General features: G+C 40.7%; 1 protein-coding gene across 2 annotated transcripts; it reads left to right on the forward strand.

Moving 5' to 3' along the window:
• Positions 1 to 299: 299 nt before the first annotated feature.
• mia3 (MIA SH3 domain ER export factor 3) lies at positions 300 to 21,809 on the forward strand. 2 transcript variants are annotated; one of them, XM_085381729.1, is made up of 28 exons: positions 300 to 494; positions 2,500 to 2,633; positions 2,716 to 2,802; positions 2,895 to 5,928; positions 7,577 to 7,885; positions 8,629 to 8,759; positions 13,762 to 13,893; positions 14,112 to 14,133; positions 14,223 to 14,311; positions 14,403 to 14,480; positions 14,601 to 14,711; positions 14,797 to 14,868; positions 14,969 to 15,073; positions 15,169 to 15,291; positions 15,398 to 15,485; positions 15,582 to 15,646; positions 15,748 to 15,838; positions 16,003 to 16,141; positions 16,335 to 16,497; positions 16,607 to 16,642; positions 16,750 to 16,817; positions 17,157 to 17,242; positions 17,506 to 17,619; positions 18,165 to 18,224; positions 18,311 to 18,357; positions 18,471 to 18,539; positions 18,978 to 19,356; positions 21,037 to 21,809. In XM_085381729.1, the coding sequence occupies exons 1-28, from the start codon at positions 374 to 376 to the stop codon at positions 21,294 to 21,296; spliced, it is 6,213 nt and encodes a 2,070-aa protein (XP_085237855.1). In that variant the 5' UTR covers positions 300 to 373; the 3' UTR covers positions 21,297 to 21,809. The 2 variants fall into 2 exon arrangements, with proteins under 2 accessions (XP_085237855.1, XP_085237856.1); XM_085381730.1 differs by lacking the exon at positions 18,471 to 18,539 and having other exon boundaries at positions 301 to 494.
• Positions 21,810 to 22,653: the final 844 nt, after the last annotated feature.

Genomic DNA, 22,653 nt, shown 5'->3' on the forward strand with positions numbered 1-22,653 from the left:
AAACGATAAATCAAAAGCATTTATGCATTAGTTATTCATATACCATTTTGGTTGTCTTTCCACTGTAGTAGTCAAATATGCCCAATAGTCAAGTATGCATGATAAGGAAACCCTTTTTCACATGCACTAGACTAAATGATAAGCCTAATTTATGACTGCATCTGCTTCATTTTTTCTTTTCTTTTCTTTGGTGTTGTTTTTTTCCCCCACCACGGCCACATGAAGCAGACACATCCAATCATGCATCCTGTGAAAAGCGATCCTGAGCCTACACCCAGCCGGATCTGCTGTGCTGACGTGTCGGCTCCTGCTGCCCAGTGCTCATGCTCCAGCAGCAGCAGCGGAGTCAATCCAGTCAACAGAAACTGCCAGCATGGCAGCAAAACACGTTTACCGACAGGGCTTTTTATTACTTTTATTTAACTTTATGTCAGCCGCAGCCCTGGAGAGAAGGTTCTCCGACATTAAGAGATGCGCCGATAAGGAGTGCAGCAGTAAGTCCGCTGGCTTTCCAACTATTATCTCAGGGGGGCTTCTCTGATGCGTCTTCGCACCATCCCGATACTACAGCCATAAACTGCCGTTATCTCTTGACCTGTTGCCGGTCGATATTTGCGACCTTGATCTCCTCTTGCAATTGTTGTGATGCTGTTTACCTGTGTGATGCCCAGTGAAAACAGGACAAGCAAACATTAACATTAATCATTTGGCTGGGTAGGATTACTGGTTTGGATGCAGCCCATGTTGGCTGGGTGCCTGTCAGCTTCGGCCTGCCTCGCTCCCGGATAGTGGAAGCTAAGGTTAGCAGCTAATTAGCCACCGGCCGGCTCGCTCTGCTAATGTTCGGGGTAAAGGTGATAGGTGAAGTTAAAGCCACGGTGTTTATAGTGTTCAGCCACATTTGCCTCACTCTCATGTGGATTTGTGGGATTGGGCTGCTTTGCCACAAATCAATATGCTTCTGTAACGCTTCTAGCTAGCAAAGTTTACATTTTTACCCTGCCTCCTGACTCTTAACCTCTACATTCAGTGCAAGACTTAATAAAGGACACGCAGCAGTTTTACTTACAATACAGAATATTAATTTAGCAATTGTTAACCACAACCGCAAAGTCATCTATAGGTGATAAGAACGTATTTTTATTGTTGACTTATCATCAGGGGGAGCTAATTTTGACTCATAAAACAGTAAATATCACACACTGTAACTCATAAAACACAAGTCAGAGCTGAAACTCAGCCACTCAGAAAGAAGTCTGAGTGAAATACAAAATTTAAGACAGTGGTTAGTAGCTAATACTTGAATCATAGTTAAAGCTTCACCTTTTCTGCTTTTTGTGCATCAGTTTTGGGCTTATTTTTCTAATGCACGTGTTGTTAAAGTGGCAGCATACATTTCTGTTATTTAGCTTTACATCAGTTAAGTATGTTGTAGTTAAAATGTAGTTGTCCAGTGAGATGTGTGGAATAAATACCTAACAACATAACAGAAGAAAACTGCCGACAGATAAGTACAAGAATTACTGACCATGTATGCTATCATCCCTCTTGTTGACTGATATGCACATTCAGCTGTAAGTATTAGTTATTGTTTATGTTAAGATGTCTTTGTTTCTCTGACACAACAGGCTGTAGGAAATGACAACAAACCAAAATTACTGGTTTCAGCTAAGGGTCGAATGCTTTGTATAAACATCAGCTTTAGCCCGATGTTTTACATCTGGTGCATCCAAGAACCCATCCACCTAGTTTCTTCTGCATATCCAATTCAGGGTCATATTTGGGGTGCAGTCCATTCCAGATGGTCTATCGGAGGCCTGACGAACCATTCACACTTATGGCCAATATAGAATCACCAAGTGCTTTACATGTTGGCTTGTCAAGCAAAAGATTGCTGATTCGATTCTAGCCTGCGATGCAAATAAACCTGGGGGTTTCTGTCATCAGGAAGTAGTTTCTAGAAAACTCACCGGACAATATGAAAGCACCACACAGCGGCCTTAGCCTGCAGTGGATTCAAACTCAGCTTCTTGGTGTGAGGTGACTTGAACTAAGCCCAAAACAAATATCCATCCATCCATCCATTTTCATCCGCTTTGTCCGGGGCCGGGTCGCGGGGGCAGCAGCCTAAGCAAAGAGGCCCAGACCTCCCTCTCCCCAGCCACCTCCTCCAGCTTATCCGGGGGAATACCAAGGCGTTCCCAGGCAAGCCGAGAGATATAATCTCTCCAGCGTGTCCTGGGTCTGCCCCGGGGCCTCCTCCCGGTGGGACATGCCTGGAACACCTCACCCAGGAGGCGCCCAGGGGGCATCCTTGTCAGATGCCCGAACCACCTCAGCTGGCTCCTTTCGATGTGGAGCAGCAGCTGCTCTACTCTGAGCCCCTCCCGGATGGCCGAACTTCTCACCCTATCTCTAAGGGAGAGGCCAGCCACCCAAAACAAATAAAATCTTTGAATAAGTCATTCTTACCCTTTGTTTTTTGTTTTGTTTTTTCAGTGCTGCTGTGTCGGGGGAAAGCTGTGAATGATTTCTCAGGACCTGATTGTCGGTTCTTGTCTTTCAAGAAATCTGAAACCATCTATGTATATTACAAGCTGTCAGGAAGAAGACCTGACATATGGGCCGGAAGTGTAAGTATACTATAGCACATATTTATTGAGCTCTGGATTTAATTTGTGTAGTTAAAATCCTGAACATGTTTTCTCGCAATAGGTTGGAAGCCACTTTGGCTATTTCCCAAAAGACCTTCTGGCAGTTAACCACATTTATACTGATAACGAATATGAAGTTCCAGCTGAGGTATGGAAATATATAAGAAGATAATCCACTTGTGGATACCACAGATAGTAAGATGTAATTTTTAATTTATATTTTTTTTTATCTCTTCTCAGGAAACAGATTTTGTCTGTTTTGACACTGGATTTGACAAGTTTGATAATTATGATGTAGATTTGCTCCTTGGCTTGTCAGCAGGGGAGAATGATAGCGAAAACAACAAAACATCTTACCAAGTCCAAGCAGCAGAAGCAATAGAAACAGGAGAAGTAGCAGCTCAGAGTGAAAAACAAACTGAGCATCATGATAACTTGGAGGAGCTTCATAAAGCCCCTGATGATCAAAGTGCCTCTTCAGCCGTTCTTGATCAGTCAGCTGAAACACCTTTACAAAACACAATGGAGTCCAATGCAGAAGTTGCACGTGATGCTACAGAAGCTGAAGAGGTTAAGGAAAAACATGTACCAGAGTCTGTCCCTGAAAACTTGTCAGAAAAGAGTGAAACCAAAGATACACCCGCAAAATCGGAAGTGGAGTCTGTGCCCAAAGATGATTTTGTTTCAGAAAGCGAACCAGTCTCATCTTCTGAAGGAGTTCAAATCCCTGAGTTGAAAACTACCATTGGTTCAACTTTTGATGCCATCGTCACCGATGAAGAAATCACCGAGAAAATTACCCCTTATGAAGAAGAGGAGGAGAGTGTAGACGTGGAAAACCATCCAGAAAGTGGCACTAATGTTAAAGAAGAAACTCCACTGTTCTCTTTTTCAGAAGACTCCATCAATACTCAACCATCTGTGGAAATCCCCAAGTTAAAAACGACCCTTGGGACAACTTTCGATGCTGTGATCACAGATGAAGACACCACCAAGAAAGTTACCCCGTATACAGAGGAGGACAGTGAAGATGTGGAAGACCATCCCGAAAATAATAGTGATACTAAAGAGGAAACTCCACTGCTGTGTTTTTCAGAAGAATCCGTCAACACTCCAGCATCTGACTCTATTAAAAAGCCTGAAACTCCACTGGCGACACCTGAGGATAAACCAAAGACAGCAGAGGAGAAGAACGTGTGGACATCACTCGGAGATGCTGTGTTTTCAGCTGTCACTGGAGTAGACATAACCACACAAGAAGTGAATTCAGAAGAAGAGGAAGATGATGATGAGCGAGTGCCAATCTCTAAGTTAAAAACTACTCTTGGGACAACTTTTGATGCTGTTGTAACAGATGAAGAAAGCACCAAGAAAGTTACACCAAATCCAGAAGACGACAGTGAGGATGTGGAAGATCAGCCCAAAAATGATAGTGATACTAAAGAGGAAACGCCACTGCTGTCTTTTTCAGGAGAATCCTCTAACACTCCAACACCGGAGTCTCCTAGAAATCCTGAAAGTCTGCCATTGACACCTGAGGATAGACCAAAGACAGCAGAGGAGAAGAATATGTGGACATCACTCGGAGACGCTGTGTTTTCAGCTGTCACTGGAGTAGACATGTCAGCAAAAAAAGTGAATGAAGAGGAAGATGAGGACGAGGAAGACGAGGAGGAAGAGGATGTAAAAACCCATGATGAATCACTCTTGGTAAAATCCCCAGAGGACCCAGAGAACATGGAGCCAGTTCTTCAAGATTCTTTGAATTCTACATCTGATAATTCTGATGTGAATGAAGGCACCAGTGACTCAGAGAAAGTTTTGTCTGATAAGAATGAAAATGATGTAGAAGTTACTGGACATAAGGAAGCTCAGGATGAAACCAAAAAATCAGCAGAGGATCAAATAGAGCATCTAACAGAGGGGATGAGAATGCCACTGCCACAAGATAATAATTTAGACAACCATGAGGCTGAAGTAACACATATAAAAACCACACATGAAGCCACTGAAGACAAAGACGAGCAGGAGGTTCCCAAGGATTCAGAGATTACTGAAGACAAAGACGAGCAGGAGGTTCCCAAGGATTCAGAGATTACTGAAGACAAAGACGAGCAGGAGGTGCCTAACGATTCAGAGATTACTGAAGACAAAGACGAGCAGGAGGAGCCCAAGGATTCAGAGATTACTGAAGACAAAGACGAGCAGGAGGAGCCCAAGGATTCAGAGATTACTGAAGACAAAGATGAGCAGGAGGTGCCCAAGGATTCAGAGGCCACTGAAGACAAAGACGAGCAGGAGGTGCCCAAGGATTCAGAGGCCACTGAAGACAAAGACGAGCAGGAGGTGCCCAAGGATTCAGAGGCCACTAAAGACAAAGATGAGCAGGAGGTGCACAAAGATCCAGATGTCACTGAGGATAAGGCAGCAATACCAGACAGTATTACTGCTGCAGAGCAGAAATTAGACAGTGCAGTGGATGAAAAAGAAAACATGACCGAAAGTGAAAAACACCTCGACTTGTCCGCTAATGAGAGGTCCAGTGACTCAGACCTCAGAGATGATGATAACATAGTAAATGACAGTCTGCCTAATCAGATACCTGATGATTCAATGACAGATTTAGGAAGTAATAACAGTCGAGCAGAATCACCTGTTGATGAGCCAGAGATTCAGGATGCACTACATACAAGGGAGATGATGGAAGAAGATGAGACTCCAGATGCGGAGGAGGGGAACGATGAAGAGAGAGAAGAATTACTTGAAGATGAAAACGCGCTTTTGTTCTCGCAGTCAGACAAAACCTTGCCTGAAACAAGTCCACCTACCGTGTCACCTCCAGAGCCAGAATACAGCGAAAGCGTAATGAGATTGACTCTGCTGTGGGATCACTTCACAGAGGAGAAGATGGAGCAGGTCCAAAAGCTTCTGGGTCTAAAAAATCTCTTCAAACTGGAGGCCATGTTCATGGATCTGGACATAGAGTTTCAGGCTACCCGTCAGTCACAGACGGGTACTACAGAGGACATTGAAAATGCGCTCGAAGGCATCTTGGAAGCCTCTGAGAACACTATCTTGGACGAGATTGAGAAGATGCTTGATAGCCGGGACACTAAACACGACTATGATCACCATATGGACCCAAGTAATTTGGATGAAGAAACAGAAATACTGGACGACTTTCAGGAGCTGGCTTTCAGCCTGCGGCAAAAATATTCAACAGCCAGTGACAGCACGCCTTTAGCACTAGAACTGTCATCAGACACTGAGAAAGGTGGGTTTGATCTGTATTATTTGAAGTATCTTGAGTACAAAAAGGCTTACACGTCTCTGTGGTTGCTTATTCTGCTTTAAACATTGACAGTTGTGCTATTAAATATGTTCATTGCATCAGTTTATAATCAAAGTGAATGCAGAATTTGATACTGTGACGAAGCAGATATCCAGCATCTTGTTTCCAGATAAATAGATAGTGTCATCATCACGCTAAAAGGGAGTTCAGTTCACACCCAACAGTAATGGAGCCGTTGAGATAGGATTTCCTGCTTTTCTTACCATCCTAACAACAATTAATTGTGGTCACAAAGGGAAAGAAAAACATGTTTTCTTCTCGTTCTCTTTGACATCAGAAACTTCCCCCTAGGTTTTTTCAGTGTAGTCAGCTAGTCAAATCAACTTTTGAGGTGAAATTTTAGATATGTTGACTATCAGTGAACACAGTGACATAAGACTCTGACCTAAATTAAAAGGAAATGTTCATAATTTCATTACAGAAAATTAAAGAAATTACTTTTTAAAAGGTAAAAAAATAGCAAAAAGGCCCAAGAGTTTAGTGAACTTACCTCAAATTGCTTATTTTATTCAAACTCCAATCCAGAAAAAACACTCTTAAAGCTATTTTACAACAATAACAGAGGAGAAACTATTCCAAACTTTCTATCTTTTCTCTCACTTTGTTTACTGTTTTGTTTTTCTGAACCAATGGTTTCATTTTTGGGCAGCACGGTGGTTAGCACTGTTGCCGCACAGCAAGAAGGTCCTGAGTTCAATTCCCCCACAGTCTTTCTGTGTGGAGTTTGCATGTTCTCCCCGTGTTTGCGTGGGTTCCCTCCGGGTACTCCGGCTTCCTCCCACCGTCCAAAGACATGCAGCTTGTGGGGATAGGTTAATTGGATAATCCAAATTGCCATTAGGTGTAAATGTGCGAGTGAATGTGAGTGCGAATGGTTGTCTATGTCTATGTGTTCGCCCTGCGACAGACTGGCGACCTGTCCAGGGTGTACCCCGTCTCTTACCCTATGACAGCTGGGATAGGCTCCAGCGCCCCCCGCGACCCTGAAAAGGATAAGCGGAAGCAAATGGATGGATGGATGGTTTCATTTTCACTCAATATACCAATTTAGGTATAGCTTAAGCATCAAGCAGATGGTCACTGTAGTGGATTTTCTGGAGTTATCCCTATCTATTTGTTGATGTACTTCTATTTGAGGAGGTCTGAAAACACATTAGTCTTAGTCAATCTTTTAGGAGACTGATAACGTGACTGTCCAGTGATGGCGCTGGGTATTTTGGCTCTTCAGTGGGCCACAAGGACAGCTCAGCTGCATGCTGATAGTGAAGAGACATAATGTGTTTCTTTATCTTGAGAGTTGACATAGGAAAGGGTTTATGAAAATCCATAAGAGATTAGAATTTCAGAATAACTCTAACCCTTTCTTGTAATGTTAAAAATAACTATATTTCATATTACTAATGCATTTCACTTGAATAATTCTTTTTTCACAAAGCCAAAATGGATTTTCATGATAATGAATTTGTCTTTGCTCTGCAGATGTCATGCAATCTAGAGGCTAGTTCTAGATTTAAAATGTTTAATCTTAAATTTAAGCATTATTGGGTTTTCCCCTATGTTTCCATCTCAGATGAACAGGAATTGAATGTTAAAGAAGATGTGCTACACATTGCTGAGGAAGAATTGGACAAAATACCAAAGGCCGAGAGCGATGACAACCTGACAATAACGGATCCTGAAGAAAAGCCAGCTGAGGTTGAAGAGGAACAGCTGGTTAGACCGGACGTTAGTGTGGAGGAAGATGGTGGACACTTTAATAAAAACAAAGACAATCCGCTGAGCTTCAGCACATCTGATGAGATGCAAAAGGTGCCTCAAGCCACCCTGGAAAATGCCTTCGATATGGGCCTTGGTGTTGAGGTTGAACACTCACCCTCAGGTTAGTAATGTCTTTAGAGCAATGGTGTAATGGAATTAAATTGCAGGTTTCCACCAACAGTTATAATATGTAAGATTACAAAGAGGCTGTGTGGTGTAAATAGTAATACAGGTTCCCCATTGAAATTGTGCCTTGAACCTTAGTGTGCCATGGTCACAAAAAAGGAGCATAAATGTTTGATTCCTAATAAAATGGGGCGATCATGGCTCAAAGAGATGTCAGTTCGTCTTGTAACCGGAAGGTTGCCGGTCTCTTCGTTGTGTCCTTGGGCAAGACACTTCACCTGCCGCCTACTGGTGATGCCCAGAGGGGCCAATGACGCGATATGGCAGCCTTGCTTCTGTCAGTCTGCCCCAGGGCAGCTGTGGCTACAACCGTAGCTTGCCTCCACCAGTGTGTGAGAGTGAATGAATAGTGAAATTGTAAACCGCTTTGAGGGTCTCGAAAAGCGCTATACAAATGCAATCCATTATTAAAATATCATTGCTTTTGTGAAATATTTAGAACATGTAAACACATTATGAGAATTTTGGACTTTGGCTACAATAAAATAGGATAATCTTGAGGTCAGCAAATCAGTCACATTAAGCTTCCTCTGGTTTTATCATATTAAAGTTACACTATATTAGTTACATATGGTTTTGCCTTTATGTTGATATTTAACTATATTCTGTTATAGAAGAGCTTTACATAATCCAGCAATAACAAACAGACTTACTAACTGTTAAATTCTGTTTGACAAGGGTCTATGGACTCCATGGAACCAGTGTCCGAAGTGCACGAAGAAGAAGTGGGGTTATTCTCAACAGGGCTTGTTTACACGGGCTGCATCCTTGCAATGATCACGAATAAAACTGCAGAGTGGAGCACTGTGGTAAGTGTACCACCATTGCATACACCACATCCTGTATACATTAGATTCACCACTAATCTAATTCACTAATCTAATTTGTGAAATATTTCAGCAACATCCAAATGAATCTAAATCTGTAATCAGTCTCGATGATCTGACAATTAAAAACGTCAAAATAATGTCCGATTTTTCTGATCTTTCTCTGTCATGTGCAGGGAAGAAGCACAAACATGCAGATTTTTAAGGAACAAGTTAAACAAATTAGTTCTCTATCATCTCCTCTGTCTGCGTATGCTGAATATCTGTTGCTGGTTTGAGTGCCGCACAGAAAAATGAATAAACAAATGTTCCCTTGATGGCTTCTTTAAAGGAAGTAGGAAAGAAAAAACTTATTATATACTTTTTAATGCTATCCCAGGACATCCTAACATCACTCATAGTTCATAGGGACATACTACATACTATACTTGAGTATGCTGCTATTGACTCTTTTTGGCGTGGTTTATTAGATTTGATGATTGAAGTCTGAAGAAACAATTTACTCATTTAACATACAGAGGCCTCGTTATCACGTGGAAGAACAACAGCTTGGCACCTCCAGCAAAACCCAAAACATTTGAACCACGCTTCAGAGCAGATTTTCAAAACATCTCGGCTTCGGAGGCTTGACACAGTGTCGAAACGTCTGTTTCGAGCTTCCCATCCCTACCAAAATTTACTATTTTATTTGAACTTAGAGTGGCTTAGAAATATTACTCGTAAATGAGCAGTACACAGTCCAGAAAAGTATTGGCCTCTCTGATATAGTTACGCACCATATTTTATGTTGCTAGGGTAACCAGATCCGGGCAAACTAAATGTGATGAAAGGGGTTTGTTTGCGAAGACTCTGTGGGACGTGTTGCCAGTGCCGAGAGGGATTTTGATCTAAATTAAAACATGAATACACACATACTGTGCAGGTTACAGGTTTGGCATTGATCAGGTCAATCACAAATAAACTTTGATTTACTCTAATTTAGTTAAACTCAATTACTATAGAATAGACATAAAGAGGAATTTAATTTTTTTTATGGTCCTATGTGGCAGTCTTTGTGCAGTCTTGCATTTCCTGTTTGCATCACTGTAACTGTTAAAATTTCCACCTCTTATCTCTGTGGTAATAATTTGGGGATTTTAGTTGGGAGGCATTCAAAGAGCGAATGGTTCATAAGATCACTGTTTCAAGACTGGGAGGAGACACAAAGCTATCCTCAGGGGTCACAAGCTAGTGGGAAGGGCATCCGGTGTAGTATCTGTAACAAATCAACATGTGGTTCCCTCCTGTGTGGCAACGTCTTGGGAAATAAGGGAACAGCTGAAAGCATGAAAGTACTTTCAGCAAGGAAGCATTCATAGTTCAGCTCATCAATTTTTAAACCAAAATGTTTCTTGTGAGACTAGTGTCATCAGGAGTGTGAGACTGTACAGCATTTTTATATCGAGACAGTGTCCCGCATTTTAAATGACTCTAATTTACAAAAATGGACTTGTGTCAGAATAAAACAACTCAAAGAGAACTTGGATGCATCCCTGCTAAAACCCAAAGATGATTAGCAGACAGAAAAGCTGAAAAGACAGCAACTGCAATGACAGCTGTTGGAAGCATGTACAGAAAACTGTTCCATAGGACCAATTATGAACTTCAGTTTCCATCTATGCTCATCACTAATAATAAAAAAAAACAAAAACAGGAGCCTCAGCTGGAGATGACAGAGTTAAAGATGCTCAGATTTTATTGGAAGTGACCAAGATGCTCAGCAGGATATCAGAGGGTTGGTGTGATAGAGTAGAATTCAAGGAATAGGGTGAAATGGAGGCAGATGATCCACTGTTTTGTTTATAAGTTTGTTTTATAAGAATCACTGGCGAGGACTTTTGTAGAGCCAGCCAAAATGTAGGGCATTGTCGCAATATTTGGGGCAGACGTCACAGACTGTTGTCTTGCTGCTCTGAAAATAGGAGGGGATGGATCGATCTAAATATTGATTATATAGATACCGGCGTTGGTACTGGTATCTGATCAATACTTGTGTGATAGGATTGATCCTTTAGTTTATCTCCTCTGAGCATGTCGCTTCAGTTACATCAAACAGTAAGCATGTCTGTTCAAGCATCCCCACAGCCCTGTCCACACTTCGCTCATCTTCCTTCTTCCAGTTCTGCCGTAATTGGTTCTGATGTCACTCAATTTAACACTTAAATTTTACTGAAACTGAAAAAATATATCCTGAACATGAAAATATTTAAGTAATTTAAGTATAGTATAAGAACCCTTTTTGGTTCACTATCAAGTCATTTTTATTTATTAAGCACATTTAAAATAACAGGGGTTGACAGAAAGCGGTTGCCAGGAGGGCACATTTAAATTCCAGCGCTTCAAAAAAAAGACAAAAAGTGGGAAAAACAGTCAAAGGTGCACTTGTGATTTGTTGACCAATTAATGCAAAACTCACAATTATTTGTCATAAAAACGTATTCAGATTCACCTCATAAATCATTACATGCGGCTCTTAAAAGTACTGACGCAGGCAAAGCTGGGTCTGTATATACTTTATATAATAGTATACTTTATACTGTATATAATATTGAATAGATACCAAAAATTGCAATGTTGCATTCCACTATCCCACATTGTTCCGCATGAATAAACTCTTTTCCCCACATATAGTTTTTGGGGAGCTGGAGACTTGCATGACTTTAGAGACTTTTGTTCAGCCAGCCAAAATGTGGGACAGAGGATTAAAATCGTGTGGGTACACTTCTGGTCGCCCTACATAGACGTCGGTCTTACTGCTCTGAAAGTGTGGTGCATTATGTGAGAACTCAAATTTCCAGTTTTCCCTGAACGCCCCCTCCGGCCCTCCCCCTGCCTTGTTGACTGTCGCGGTACAGGCTGAAGTTCGACACAGCCGGTGCTGAGCTGGCTGCTGGGGCTAACGGCCTTATTGTGGCATGTACAGGCAGATAATGTGTTGTTGAGTTAGTGTAGCCTTTTTTGGTCGCTACAGTCGTTATCCATAATCAGAACCACCAACTCTGCTAACGACCGTCGCTTCACGATAACTGCTGTGAATGGGATTTGACGGGTGATCTTTAATTACCGTTAGCAAGTCGTTGTTACCAACTCCTATCTCCACTATTTTACGTTGTCCATTTGTCTAACGACCGCTTATTTGTCTTTCATACGCGGGAGACATTAACGCTCCTGAATAACGAGCGTTTGCTTAACGATACAGTTACTTTGTGAATAGCTAACGTGCTAGGCAGCTAGCTGATACCTGTCAAACTAGCATCTGGCTAGTTCCGTTCTTGTTTTTAAACACGAGAATGGAGAGGGAGACATTATCCCTGCCTGTCATGGAACCGGAGAACACATATGTAGTTTTTGTGGAGGAACTGCAACATGTAAGTATTCATTACAGTATTTAAAAAAAAAAAAAAAAAAAAAAGCCAGACTGACACCTATATGAATATTATTATTTACGCTGTCACGGCCTGTGAGGTTAACCATGACGTGTTAATTAGCAGGTGGCTGATGGATAATGACTTGGACGGTTCCTTGTCCTAAATCTACTCACCAAACTTGCCTTTAGCATTAGCAGCAGTCGACCGGGTCTTGTATATTTGATTGAAGACCTTTCACTGTCCTGTGCCCTTTTCATTGCTATCTAACTTTTCTTACAGCCCAGCCTTTGTTGAATTTGTATTGAACATTTAGAACTGAAAAGCAGTAAATTGAAGAGAGGCTTTTAATATTTGCCATTAGTATTAAGGCAGCTGTAATCCCTGTATTTTATTAGAGCCACGGAGTGAGAGCATGTATGTGTTTGCTACTGTTGTCTCATGGGGAGTTCAAAGGTTTCTTTGTGATTGGACTAATATGCTCGGTTTGGTATGACTGGGCATAAATGAAGCTAGTTTAACTATAAAGTGAAACCCACCTAGCTTGTGAAAGAGAAAAGCTTGTAGTATGAATTGCTCCCTAATCAAGTAATGTATGAAATGCTACATCACTTCAAAATGTATGTATAGAACAATGTAGAAAAACACGTTATTTTTATGTTAATAAATAACCAACAGAATTATTTTGGTGACTAAACTGAGAGTGTAGACTAATCTTTTTGTGTTTTTATATCGATCCTGTGTCCTTTATCACATACACTCAGCTGCCACTTTATTAGATAAATACTTGGGGGCTTGGCAATGTTTTCCAGTTTTCTGTTGTCCAATCCTGCTGAGCCCATGTCAGTCATATCATTAGTTTCCTGTTCTAGCTTACAAGAGTGGCACTTCTGCTGCTGCAGTAGCCTTTCAGCCTTAAGATTCGTTGTGGGACAGAGATGCTCTTCTTGCTAATCTTGGTTGTAATGAGTGCTTATTTGAGTTACAGATGACTCTTTACTGATGTGTCATAGTTTGGTAAATGTATGCACAGTGTGTTAGTCTAACGGTAGATTTAATTTGATGTTTAATCAGAGCTTCTGCAGTGTTTTTATTGTATATTGTCTAGTTTGTTTTTCCATTGGGCTTTTTTGTTTATTTATTTTGCAGCCAGATTTATAGTCATAATTATTTTGATACATTTTGAAACATGGTAACTCTCTTGTCTCTTTTTAATTAAGTGTCTTTGAGCTAAATAAAAAAAACAAACATTTTTGTAAACCAAAGTATTCATGCAATAGCCTGAACTTAAGCTTTTACTGAGAGGAAAAAGTGATGTTGTGATAGGCAAAATGAGAATATGAAAGGAAAAGTGCAATCAAGTTATAAGACAAAATAAGAGCATCACTATGAAAATAATTTTCAATCAATTTCTTTTTCAATCTTCTTTTCACCACTTTTGAAAGCTGTGTTTGTAACTAGAAATCGATATAATTGAATTGCATAGTGCTAGTTTAACCATCTGTTTCCAGTTTAATTTCGTTCTCCAGAGTTAAAGCTGTGGTTGTGGGGTTGTTGTTTTTTTTTTTTTGTCTCTTCAGATGATTTCATTGCTGCCAGAAGAGTGGAAGCCAGGAGAAACTTTGTTTGGCTGTCCTTGGCAAGCTGTTGTCATCACTGCTTTGGTTGGAGTATTGACCTTCACCCTCTTCTTCTGGAGGACTGTGCTGGCAGTAAGTGTTGTGATATTGCTGCTCTGTTTATTTGGTGCCTGTAAAATGCCAATATTATTTGTATGAGCTTTGATTTAATAAGGCTTTGTATCCCCCTGGGTTATACTCCCATTGGATTGAGTTATACACAGTATAAAATCTTCCATATTTAGGTCATTGTTGGATGATATTATACACTGTAAGATTTAAAATTGATTTTTTTAATTTTATTTTTAAAGATAAAGAAGAAAGAGTACCTCGGTAAGTTTTCAGTTATAATTTTTGCACAACATGACAAAATGCATATGTGTACGGCCTCATTGATTGTGTGCTTTGTGTAATGGGAAAAGTGGATGAAAAAAGACTCAGAGAGCAAATCCAGGTGCACAAAAAGGAAAAGGATGAAGCTCTCGCCAAAATGGCTGAACTCCAGAAACAGGTGAGCCCCAGAAAGAGAAATGTTGTTGAGTTTCTCCTATACAAAAACAAACAAAACACATCTGATTCATGTTTTCTTCTTTTTGTAAAAGACTGAACAACTGAAAGAAAATCAAAAACAGTCAAAGGAAACTGTTAGTTGTACAGTGAAAAAGATGCAAGAGCTAGAGGTAAGCAGTAAGAGTCTTTCTCATATGTATTTAGTCTTACGTAACCGGGTTGAATCTTTGTTGACACTCAGTTATTTGTTGAAGGGTTGTCGTTAATTTTTTTTTCTTTACTGTTTGCAGAGTAAAGTCTTACAGGCTGAAACATTGAATAAACAGATGGCCGAGGAAAAGGACAAATACGCACAGCTACTGGAGGAAGAGCGGGCAAACACTCTCCAAAATGAAACCAGAGTAAGTGTTTCATTTGCTTTCTGCTCGTTGTTATTTGCGTTCTTTTCACTGATTCATGCTGCAATTATTTATTTATTTTTAACAGATTGAGAAATTAGAGAAGTTAAACGAGAAGCTACAAGCTAACAGGAAAAAGATTCAGGAAGCGCTCTCTAAGGTACAAATCCTTTTGGGATATTTTTTTTTGCAAACTCTGTAGTGTTACTGTGACCTTTTAGCTTTAATTTATCTCATAAACTGTTTTCTTTCATCCATAGACTACTGTTCTCCTGGATGAAGCCAAGATTCGGGAAGATGCCCGAAACGTTCAACAAAAATGTCTTGAAAAAGAGTTTGCTGCGTTAAAGGACGAGAACAAAACAGTAAGACAGATATGGATATTTCTCTTTTATATTGTCATTAATCTGAATGCCTAATCAGATTTAATTTATGCTTTTTACCCTGCCTCTTCTAACAGCTGAAGGTCACCATTAAAAGCTGGGAGGAAAAACACACAGAGCTTAATGAGAAGATTAAAGTCTATCAGAAGTCCCAGAAAGAACTGGAGGACTCTGTGGTGCTCAAAGATCACAATGTGGAGGTCATTTTTTTTCACTAACTACTGTCATAACTCTTCCTGATTTTTGTTATTATTTATTTATTTATTTATGAAATTGTCTCATTCTTGCACAATATGTCCACTTCAGGTGCTGTCTGAACTTCTGTCTGACCTGGAAGCTTGTGATTTACAAAAAGGTGACACCAAAGTTTTGGCCAATGGTGAAGTAGCACCTGGTAAGTTTGTAGTTTATCAGAATATTTATGGATGAAATACGGCGAGTAGTTTTATTAACCACTGTTTAATAATATAGTGTTTTGTTGTTCTTTCAGTGTCTCTTACAGACAAGAAGACGGCCGTAAAGAACAGAATCAAACAGATGATGGATGTTTCTAGGGTGAGATATCAACAGATGTTGTAAAGCTTATTATATTTTAGTTTATAGAGGATTGTTCGGTTTCTAAACGTTATTGCATTTTCCTGTATTTTTCCCTACAGGTTCAGACCACTCTTGCTGTAGTTGAAGAAGAGCGGGATCGCTTCATGACAAAACTACTGAATGAAGAGAAGTCCAGGAAGGCAATGGAAGGTACATTGTGAATTTGTTTAATGTCCTCGGGATTCCCATACACTTGTTTGCCATACACCTAGGGGTCATTTTTGACCCAAGGACAACACAAGGGTTAAGAAGTTGTGTAATTCAGTTGGGTATCTGCATCCTACTAAACTCCTCTTTGTTTTATTTTAAAACAGAGCAACACCAGGAGCTTGAACATGCAATCTCAACCCTGAAAAGTGAGAAGAGCCACATTGAAAACCAGTTCAAGATCCTCCAGCAGAAAAACGAAATCATGGTCGAAATGTATCAGCAGAAGGAAAATGCCCTGCAGCAGTAAGTGAAGTCTTCAGCAGATTCGAAATTGTTACTTCCTGTCGTGAATGTCTGAAAGTCTTCTGTATTTTTGTAGTTGTAAATTTTACTTGCTGTCTTTACACCATGAATGATGATGATGAGTAAGTGAAACCTCTCATCAGTTGTGATTTGTAGAAGGACTGGGAGTTACTGTGTTTCTCTGCGCACACAGGAAATTAACGAAGGAGGAGCTGGAGCGGCGCAGCAAAGAGAATCTGCTGTCGGAGGTTGGAGGGAAAGCTGTTGAAGCTGAGGAGCAGGTTAAAATTTTAAGGCAGCGCATTAATGAGATGGAGGACCAGATGAAGAAGACTGAGGAAGTCTACAAAGAGCAGGTAGACTGTGTGTTTGTTTGTTTTTTATCTTAACGTTTTCAGATTAGCCAACAAAATAAAAACATTACTCCAATCTGAATCTCGGCTGAATGGGATTTTCTTTCTTTAGATCAAAGAGCAGGAGAACAAAACTCACTCAAACTGGGTATGTTTCCACACCGTTTATTTACAGATGCGATAAATAATTTATTCGGTCTGCGTAAGATTAGTATTGAGCTAAAGCATTACTCTGCTTCTTTGTGCTGCCTGCAGGTGAACGCTCGTAATGCAGAGCGAGCTCTAAACCAAGAGAAGCTCGAATCATCGAAGCTTCGTGAAAAGTGAGTTTTGGCAGTTGTTAAAGCTTCCTTGTTGTTCTGGAGTATCAGAAATTTTGTTTGTTACTCATAATGAGGCTGTTTCTATACAGGAAGTTGCGAAAGCCTGAAAATGTTTAGTCGTTACCTCACATCATAGCTGTTCCTATTACTGCTTAATGTGACTTCAGGCTGAATAGATTGGAGGCTATTGATTGTTTGTTTTTGTTTTTTTTGGACAAACTGTGAAATTATTTAATGACGTCACCACTGGCTCTGTTACATTTTCATCAGATAATTAAAATTGCCGTTAGTCACAGCCCAGTTTAACTGCATCTGAGCTGTTTTTCTTCCTATTCACAGATTGGCTGTACTCACCTCTCAGCTCAATGAGCGCCGCGCTCCTCTCTTCAGACCAAACTCTGGTCAGCCTGCAGGCCCTCGCCAAGGTAAGCAGGCACATCTCACCCTCTGTTTTATTTCCATCAGCTCAGCTGTCATCCCGAAGAACCACTGAAGATAATACTGTTTTCTGTTGCGGGGCAGGGGGGCTCCAGTTTTGCCTCATATGTGTTCTGATTGTGTATTTGTCCTGTTCATGTGCTTGATTTTTCTTGGAGACCCTGAAGTGACCCTCTTTATTGCATGACTTGTGTTGTTTTGTCAGCTGCAGTTCTTTTCTTTTGGTAAATTGACGGTTCAATTGTAACAGGTGACTCATACGGGCCCTCTCCTGTGAGTGGGGGTGCACCATCCCCACCTATAATGATTGAGGGTCCCAGGCGTCCTCCTTCTGCCCCAGTTGCACGGAGAATTGACCCGTTTGGTGAGTCCAAGTGGATTGCTTCCCCCACTTCCTTTTTACCCAAGTGGAACATCACTCTCCGTTACAACCTCATCTCTCTCCTCTTTCCCTCCTGACTTTATTTTTCTTTTCAGCTCTCTCACCTCAAGTTTTCCTTTTATGTTTTTTCCTAGTGTGTATTGCATCTTGATTCCTTCGGGTACCAGCTCTTATTTTCACCCTCCCTCCCCTTCCAGTTGGATCATTTGCTTGTTTCTGTTGAAATGTGCTTTTGCTTTTATTTCATTAAAAACAAGATTAGATTGTGGAAGAAGATTTTCTGAATTTGTATGTGTATGTGTGAATAAGTTATTCTTAGAAATCAAAGATGATTTCATTTAAATGCAAGGGTTTGGGGTTTTTCTTTTGTTTTTTTTTTTGTACCTCTGATTTATTTTTTTATTTTTTTTCCTAGGGTGTACAGTCTCTTTGTTTCCTCTCACTCTGTGTGTTGCGGCTGTGTTTTCCCTGCGAAGGGGCTCCATGGAGTTTTGGTTATTCATAGTTTTGTGTTTTTCTACCCTCAGGTCCTCGCCCTCCATCAGATCCCCATGGTCGTTACCCTGAAAAACACATCTCTGGGATGGGTATGTCCTCTGCAGTTTGTGCATTTCGAAGGTTTTGTGTTTATTTTGAACCTGTTATTAATGCAGTACTGTTTCCCCTCTTTCAGACATGATGGGCCCACGTAGCTCATCTCCAGCCAACTTGGATGCATCTGTAAGTTTCTTTTTAATCATATCAAACCCATTTTTATGTGATGCCATCTCTCCTTTCATGTGTAGACTTAGAGCTCCTGCTGCATTTCCACTGTTTGTCCTAATCTGAAACAGACGCAAGCAGTAGATCCACAGATAAAAACAGAGACTAAGGCTGAGGTCACCACAGAGAATCCAGAGGCAGTGAGTACAGATGCTGTCAGTCCAGGTGTTGGTGTGAAGGTGTTTGGAAGCACTCCACGTCCTCTTCCCTTAAGCTGGATTTGGATTTGGAAGGGGATCAAAGGCTCTTCTTTTTCTCTGGGGCTGACTAAACATTTTTTTAGGCTTAGTGTGTTTTTCATCTCACTGCACTGAAAGAAACAGCAACTCAAAAATGTGTCTTGAAAATACTGGGGTTATGAAAAATTGCAGAGTATGTGTGTCATATATCAAGATGCTATGAAAGTGGCTTGTTTTTAATCCAAATAACCATGGTGTGTGGTTAGTGGTCATGTGATTAAACCCTGGCTAAATGCACTGTGTGGTTTCTGGATCACTTCACTGCATGACAAAGTGTTAGCCCATCTATACTCTCATGAAAGTTGTCACTTCAAATTGTCATGTTTGTTTGTTTTCCAGGGTCCAGGATCCTTCATAGCATCACCAATCAGGGACTCACCTGGACCCATGGTCCACGGACCTCCACCTGGTCCTGCACCCTATGATCCAATGCTCCCTCCTGGCCGTCTGCCACCACCCATAGCTTACAGACCACCGCGACCTGGCCCATATCACCTCCCACCTGGCCCTCCTCTTCTTCAAGGTCCTCCCCTACCAGCTAATGGACACCCAGGTATGCCCCTGCCTGGACCAATGGGAGGAGAGTTTGGACCCCCCAATGGACTTGCAATTCCCCCCAGGCAAGGCCCTGGCCCAGGCATTGATCCCCGGGGTCCGCTCCCACCGCAATTCCGTCCCCCTCCACCTCATCACTTTGGACCGATGCCTCCTCCACAGGGTACGTTCAACTTTTTGTTATATTTATAACACTATATTTTTAGGTCCATATAAACCTGATGTGGACCTCTTTATATGCCAGACTTTCTCATTTTAGTTTTAGCCAAAATGGGAAAAGTTCACTAAAATGTTATAGTTGTACTGAGTAGGGCTGTAACTAACGTTTATTTATGTAGTCGACTAAGCTGCCAATTTTTCTTTGATTAGTCAACAATTATTTCCATAACTCTTATCTCCACTTCCCTCAACAAATTACAATGACCCAGGAAGCATGAATTTGAAAATAATCAAATATATTTTCAACATTACTCAACAGGACCATCAGAATAAAAATGAAATAAATAAAAAAAAATAACGCGCAAATAGGAAACTAAAAATGGCTTTTGTCCATAAGGTCAAATAAAGATTAAATCAAAAAGATTTAATTTCTAGTCCAAAATAACACATTTCAAGATGTTTCAGTTCATGAATTCATGATTGCAGTGGACATATCTTTGAGATGATGTCCCCAGCTGTTGAAAACCACGCTAAAGATGCTCTCTGTCATGACTTCAGCCATTTGAGAGGTGGATGAGTCTCTTTACAGGACAAACTCATCTATACGACTTTGCTTAATACTAGTAAAATAGAATTGGAAAACTGTCATTTCTAGTAAAACACAAACTCTGGGACATACTTAGATCAGTTGAACTGCCAACAGACAGTCTGTTGTCATCATCTTCAGTATTCTTCAGATTCAGATTCCAATTCATCATGCAGAAGAAGAGCAGCAAGCTATTAGACATGATTCACAGTGGAGTTGAGTGAGTCCAGATAGATTGACGTAGAGGCAGTGTTATGGTAAAGCCCGGAAATGGACTCCATTTGTAGCCGCTTGCAATGCTTAAAATTTGATGAAGAGCAGCCATTCATAAACAAAGCGGATAATAGCATGATGGTAAATGAGCAGAAAGTAGTGCAGTGTACCACATGATGAGAGGAGTTACGGCTTTAACAAAAAAATATATATATATATTTTTTTAATGTTTATACATGACATTTTCTCACATTTGCCACCATTAATTTCTAGTCATACAAGCCAATCTTACTTGGACTTAAAAAATATATAATAAACTGATCAGGGAAGCCATTCATATAGTTCGCCTTATCAACTCTTCGGTTTTAACTAGTTTAAGGTGGCATTCTGGCTTTCTAATACTCAGCTTTTGGCAGATTTAGATTCTGTTTGTAGCAGCTGAGGGGTTCCTTGGACTTACGAGATGAACATACACAATGCTTATCTCTTATTAAATAATGCCAACTTTATGCTTCCCTTCTAAAAATGGCAAATAACATAATCTGCTGCTGTGGTTTTCATCCTGGCTGACTAACATGAAACAGGAAGGGCCGGGGCGAGCTGGTCAGCAGTAGCTGAACTTTCAGAATAGGTGGGAGGGGATTGTCCACAAGTAAATGAAATGCAGATGCTAATTTGGTGCTGATTTAAAAATGAAAAGAAAAAAATTGAGTTGCAGAATATATTCTGGTCCCTGTTCATCTACTTGGGCTACTAAAGTCTGTGTAAGAAGACCCTGAGGCAGAAGAAGGCAAAGGCTTCTTTATTTCCTGAAAGAAGTACAGACCTGGTCTTTGGTCTTTTTTGTCTGTGTGACCATCATTTCCCTGCGATTTTCCTGTTTAGGTGTCCGTGGGCCCATGGGACCTCGTCCACCCTTCCCTCCTGACATGCGCTTCCCATTACCACGTGACCACCCTGGCCAACCTGTGGACCTGCCTCTAGGTGCCCCGCCTCATCCAGCACATCCTGGTGATGCTTATGGCCCACCTGCACCCGATGCCCTCCAGAACTCTGTAGCCGCTCACAGCGTCCCCAGACAAGACCTGCACGTGAAGCAGGAGGCCCCTCAGGACTCAGCCAGGCCAGAAATGGTCAAGCCTTAAATATGCCACCAGCTATGGCAGAGGACTCAAACACCCCCGTTAACTAAACCTGTCACAATAACAACCCAGATCCAGTACAAACAAAGATCATGATTATTTTCATAGTCCAGATGCAAATGTTCTTACAGCGAGGCCCGCAGATTAAAGAATGATCAGTTATGTCTGAAATGTGAGCTGAAAGGGTTGCCACTTTTCTAAACAGCCTGTGCAATAACACTTCGTTTTATGCCAGATTTTCATTTGTGTTGATCTTTAAGAAAATTATATAGCTATGATTTTTAAAGGGGCAGTTTTTTTTTTTTTTTAAAAATGTCATTTCCTGTGGAAATTGTTTTTTTAAAATTGAGAAACAGGAGGGAGGTTTAGCTTCTAGCATTTCAGGAATACCATGATTTTTCCCAAAGCTCTTGCTTTACGTACAAATTTCAAAGCAAATGTGTAATTTGACGGCCAGATGTATAACTTATTTTACTATGTTGGTAGAACTTTTATTAATAAAGAATATAAAAGCTGTGTGTGGTACGTTAATACTGAGGATGTTTTTTGTAGGGTGTGCGATGAAGAATATATGTGAAGAAATAAGGCGTACATCTGTGCTGTTATACAGACATGTTGGTCCGAAAGCTGCTGTTTCGTATTTGCTGTCTACTGCTCAGTGATTGTGCTGTTGGTGGGACAAGGACAAAAAAGCTGCTCGGTTAATCTGATTTGCTGAGCTGGGAAGTCGTTCCACCAACATGTTAATGTGCTTTTAAGTCAGAATGTGAAAACGTACAGAGACAATGTGTTTGCATTTTTATTGCTCAGAGTGATGATGACAGTTTTTGTTATTTAATTACCTGGGGTTTCTTTTTCTGGTTTACAGCTAAAATGTAACTTTTGTAGCTAATCCAGGTCCCTCTATGTGGAGGGAAAGTGTTAGAACAGAATGCCATAATTCAAATTAAAAATGAGGGGAAAAAAATTATTTGAAATACGTGAATTTGCTCCATTAATCAAAAACGTCTCTTAGTTAACCAAATATTTACTTTGACCCGCCGTGTGTCTGAGTATGACGTCAATAAGTTGGCCACCTGTGCAACAAAAGTTTCTCAGACTTCCCAAGACGTTTTTTATGCTCGAGTGGGAGTTCATGTGAGTTTTCAGTCTTTTTCCGCTTACTCCACTACCAAAAGAATGTGTAAGGAGTAAATACACAACACTGCTTCTCACTGTCCTAGGAGACTCTCATTCATGCTTCATCTCGGATTCAGCGCTGGCTTTGGGCCACTTCTGCCTTTGTGCTCTGAGGATTGTATGCTATGTGATAGAAACTAGGGTGTCTTGTGGGCTGGATCTGGCACTCGGTGGTAGATTT

Source organism: Rhamphochromis longiceps, linkage group LG15, assembly GCF_057381845.1.
Source record: "Rhamphochromis longiceps isolate RC_006_pf linkage group LG15, R_longiceps_female_GT1.1, whole genome shotgun sequence".
NCBI classification, from domain to species: domain Eukaryota; kingdom Metazoa; phylum Chordata; class Actinopteri; order Cichliformes; family Cichlidae; genus Rhamphochromis; species Rhamphochromis longiceps.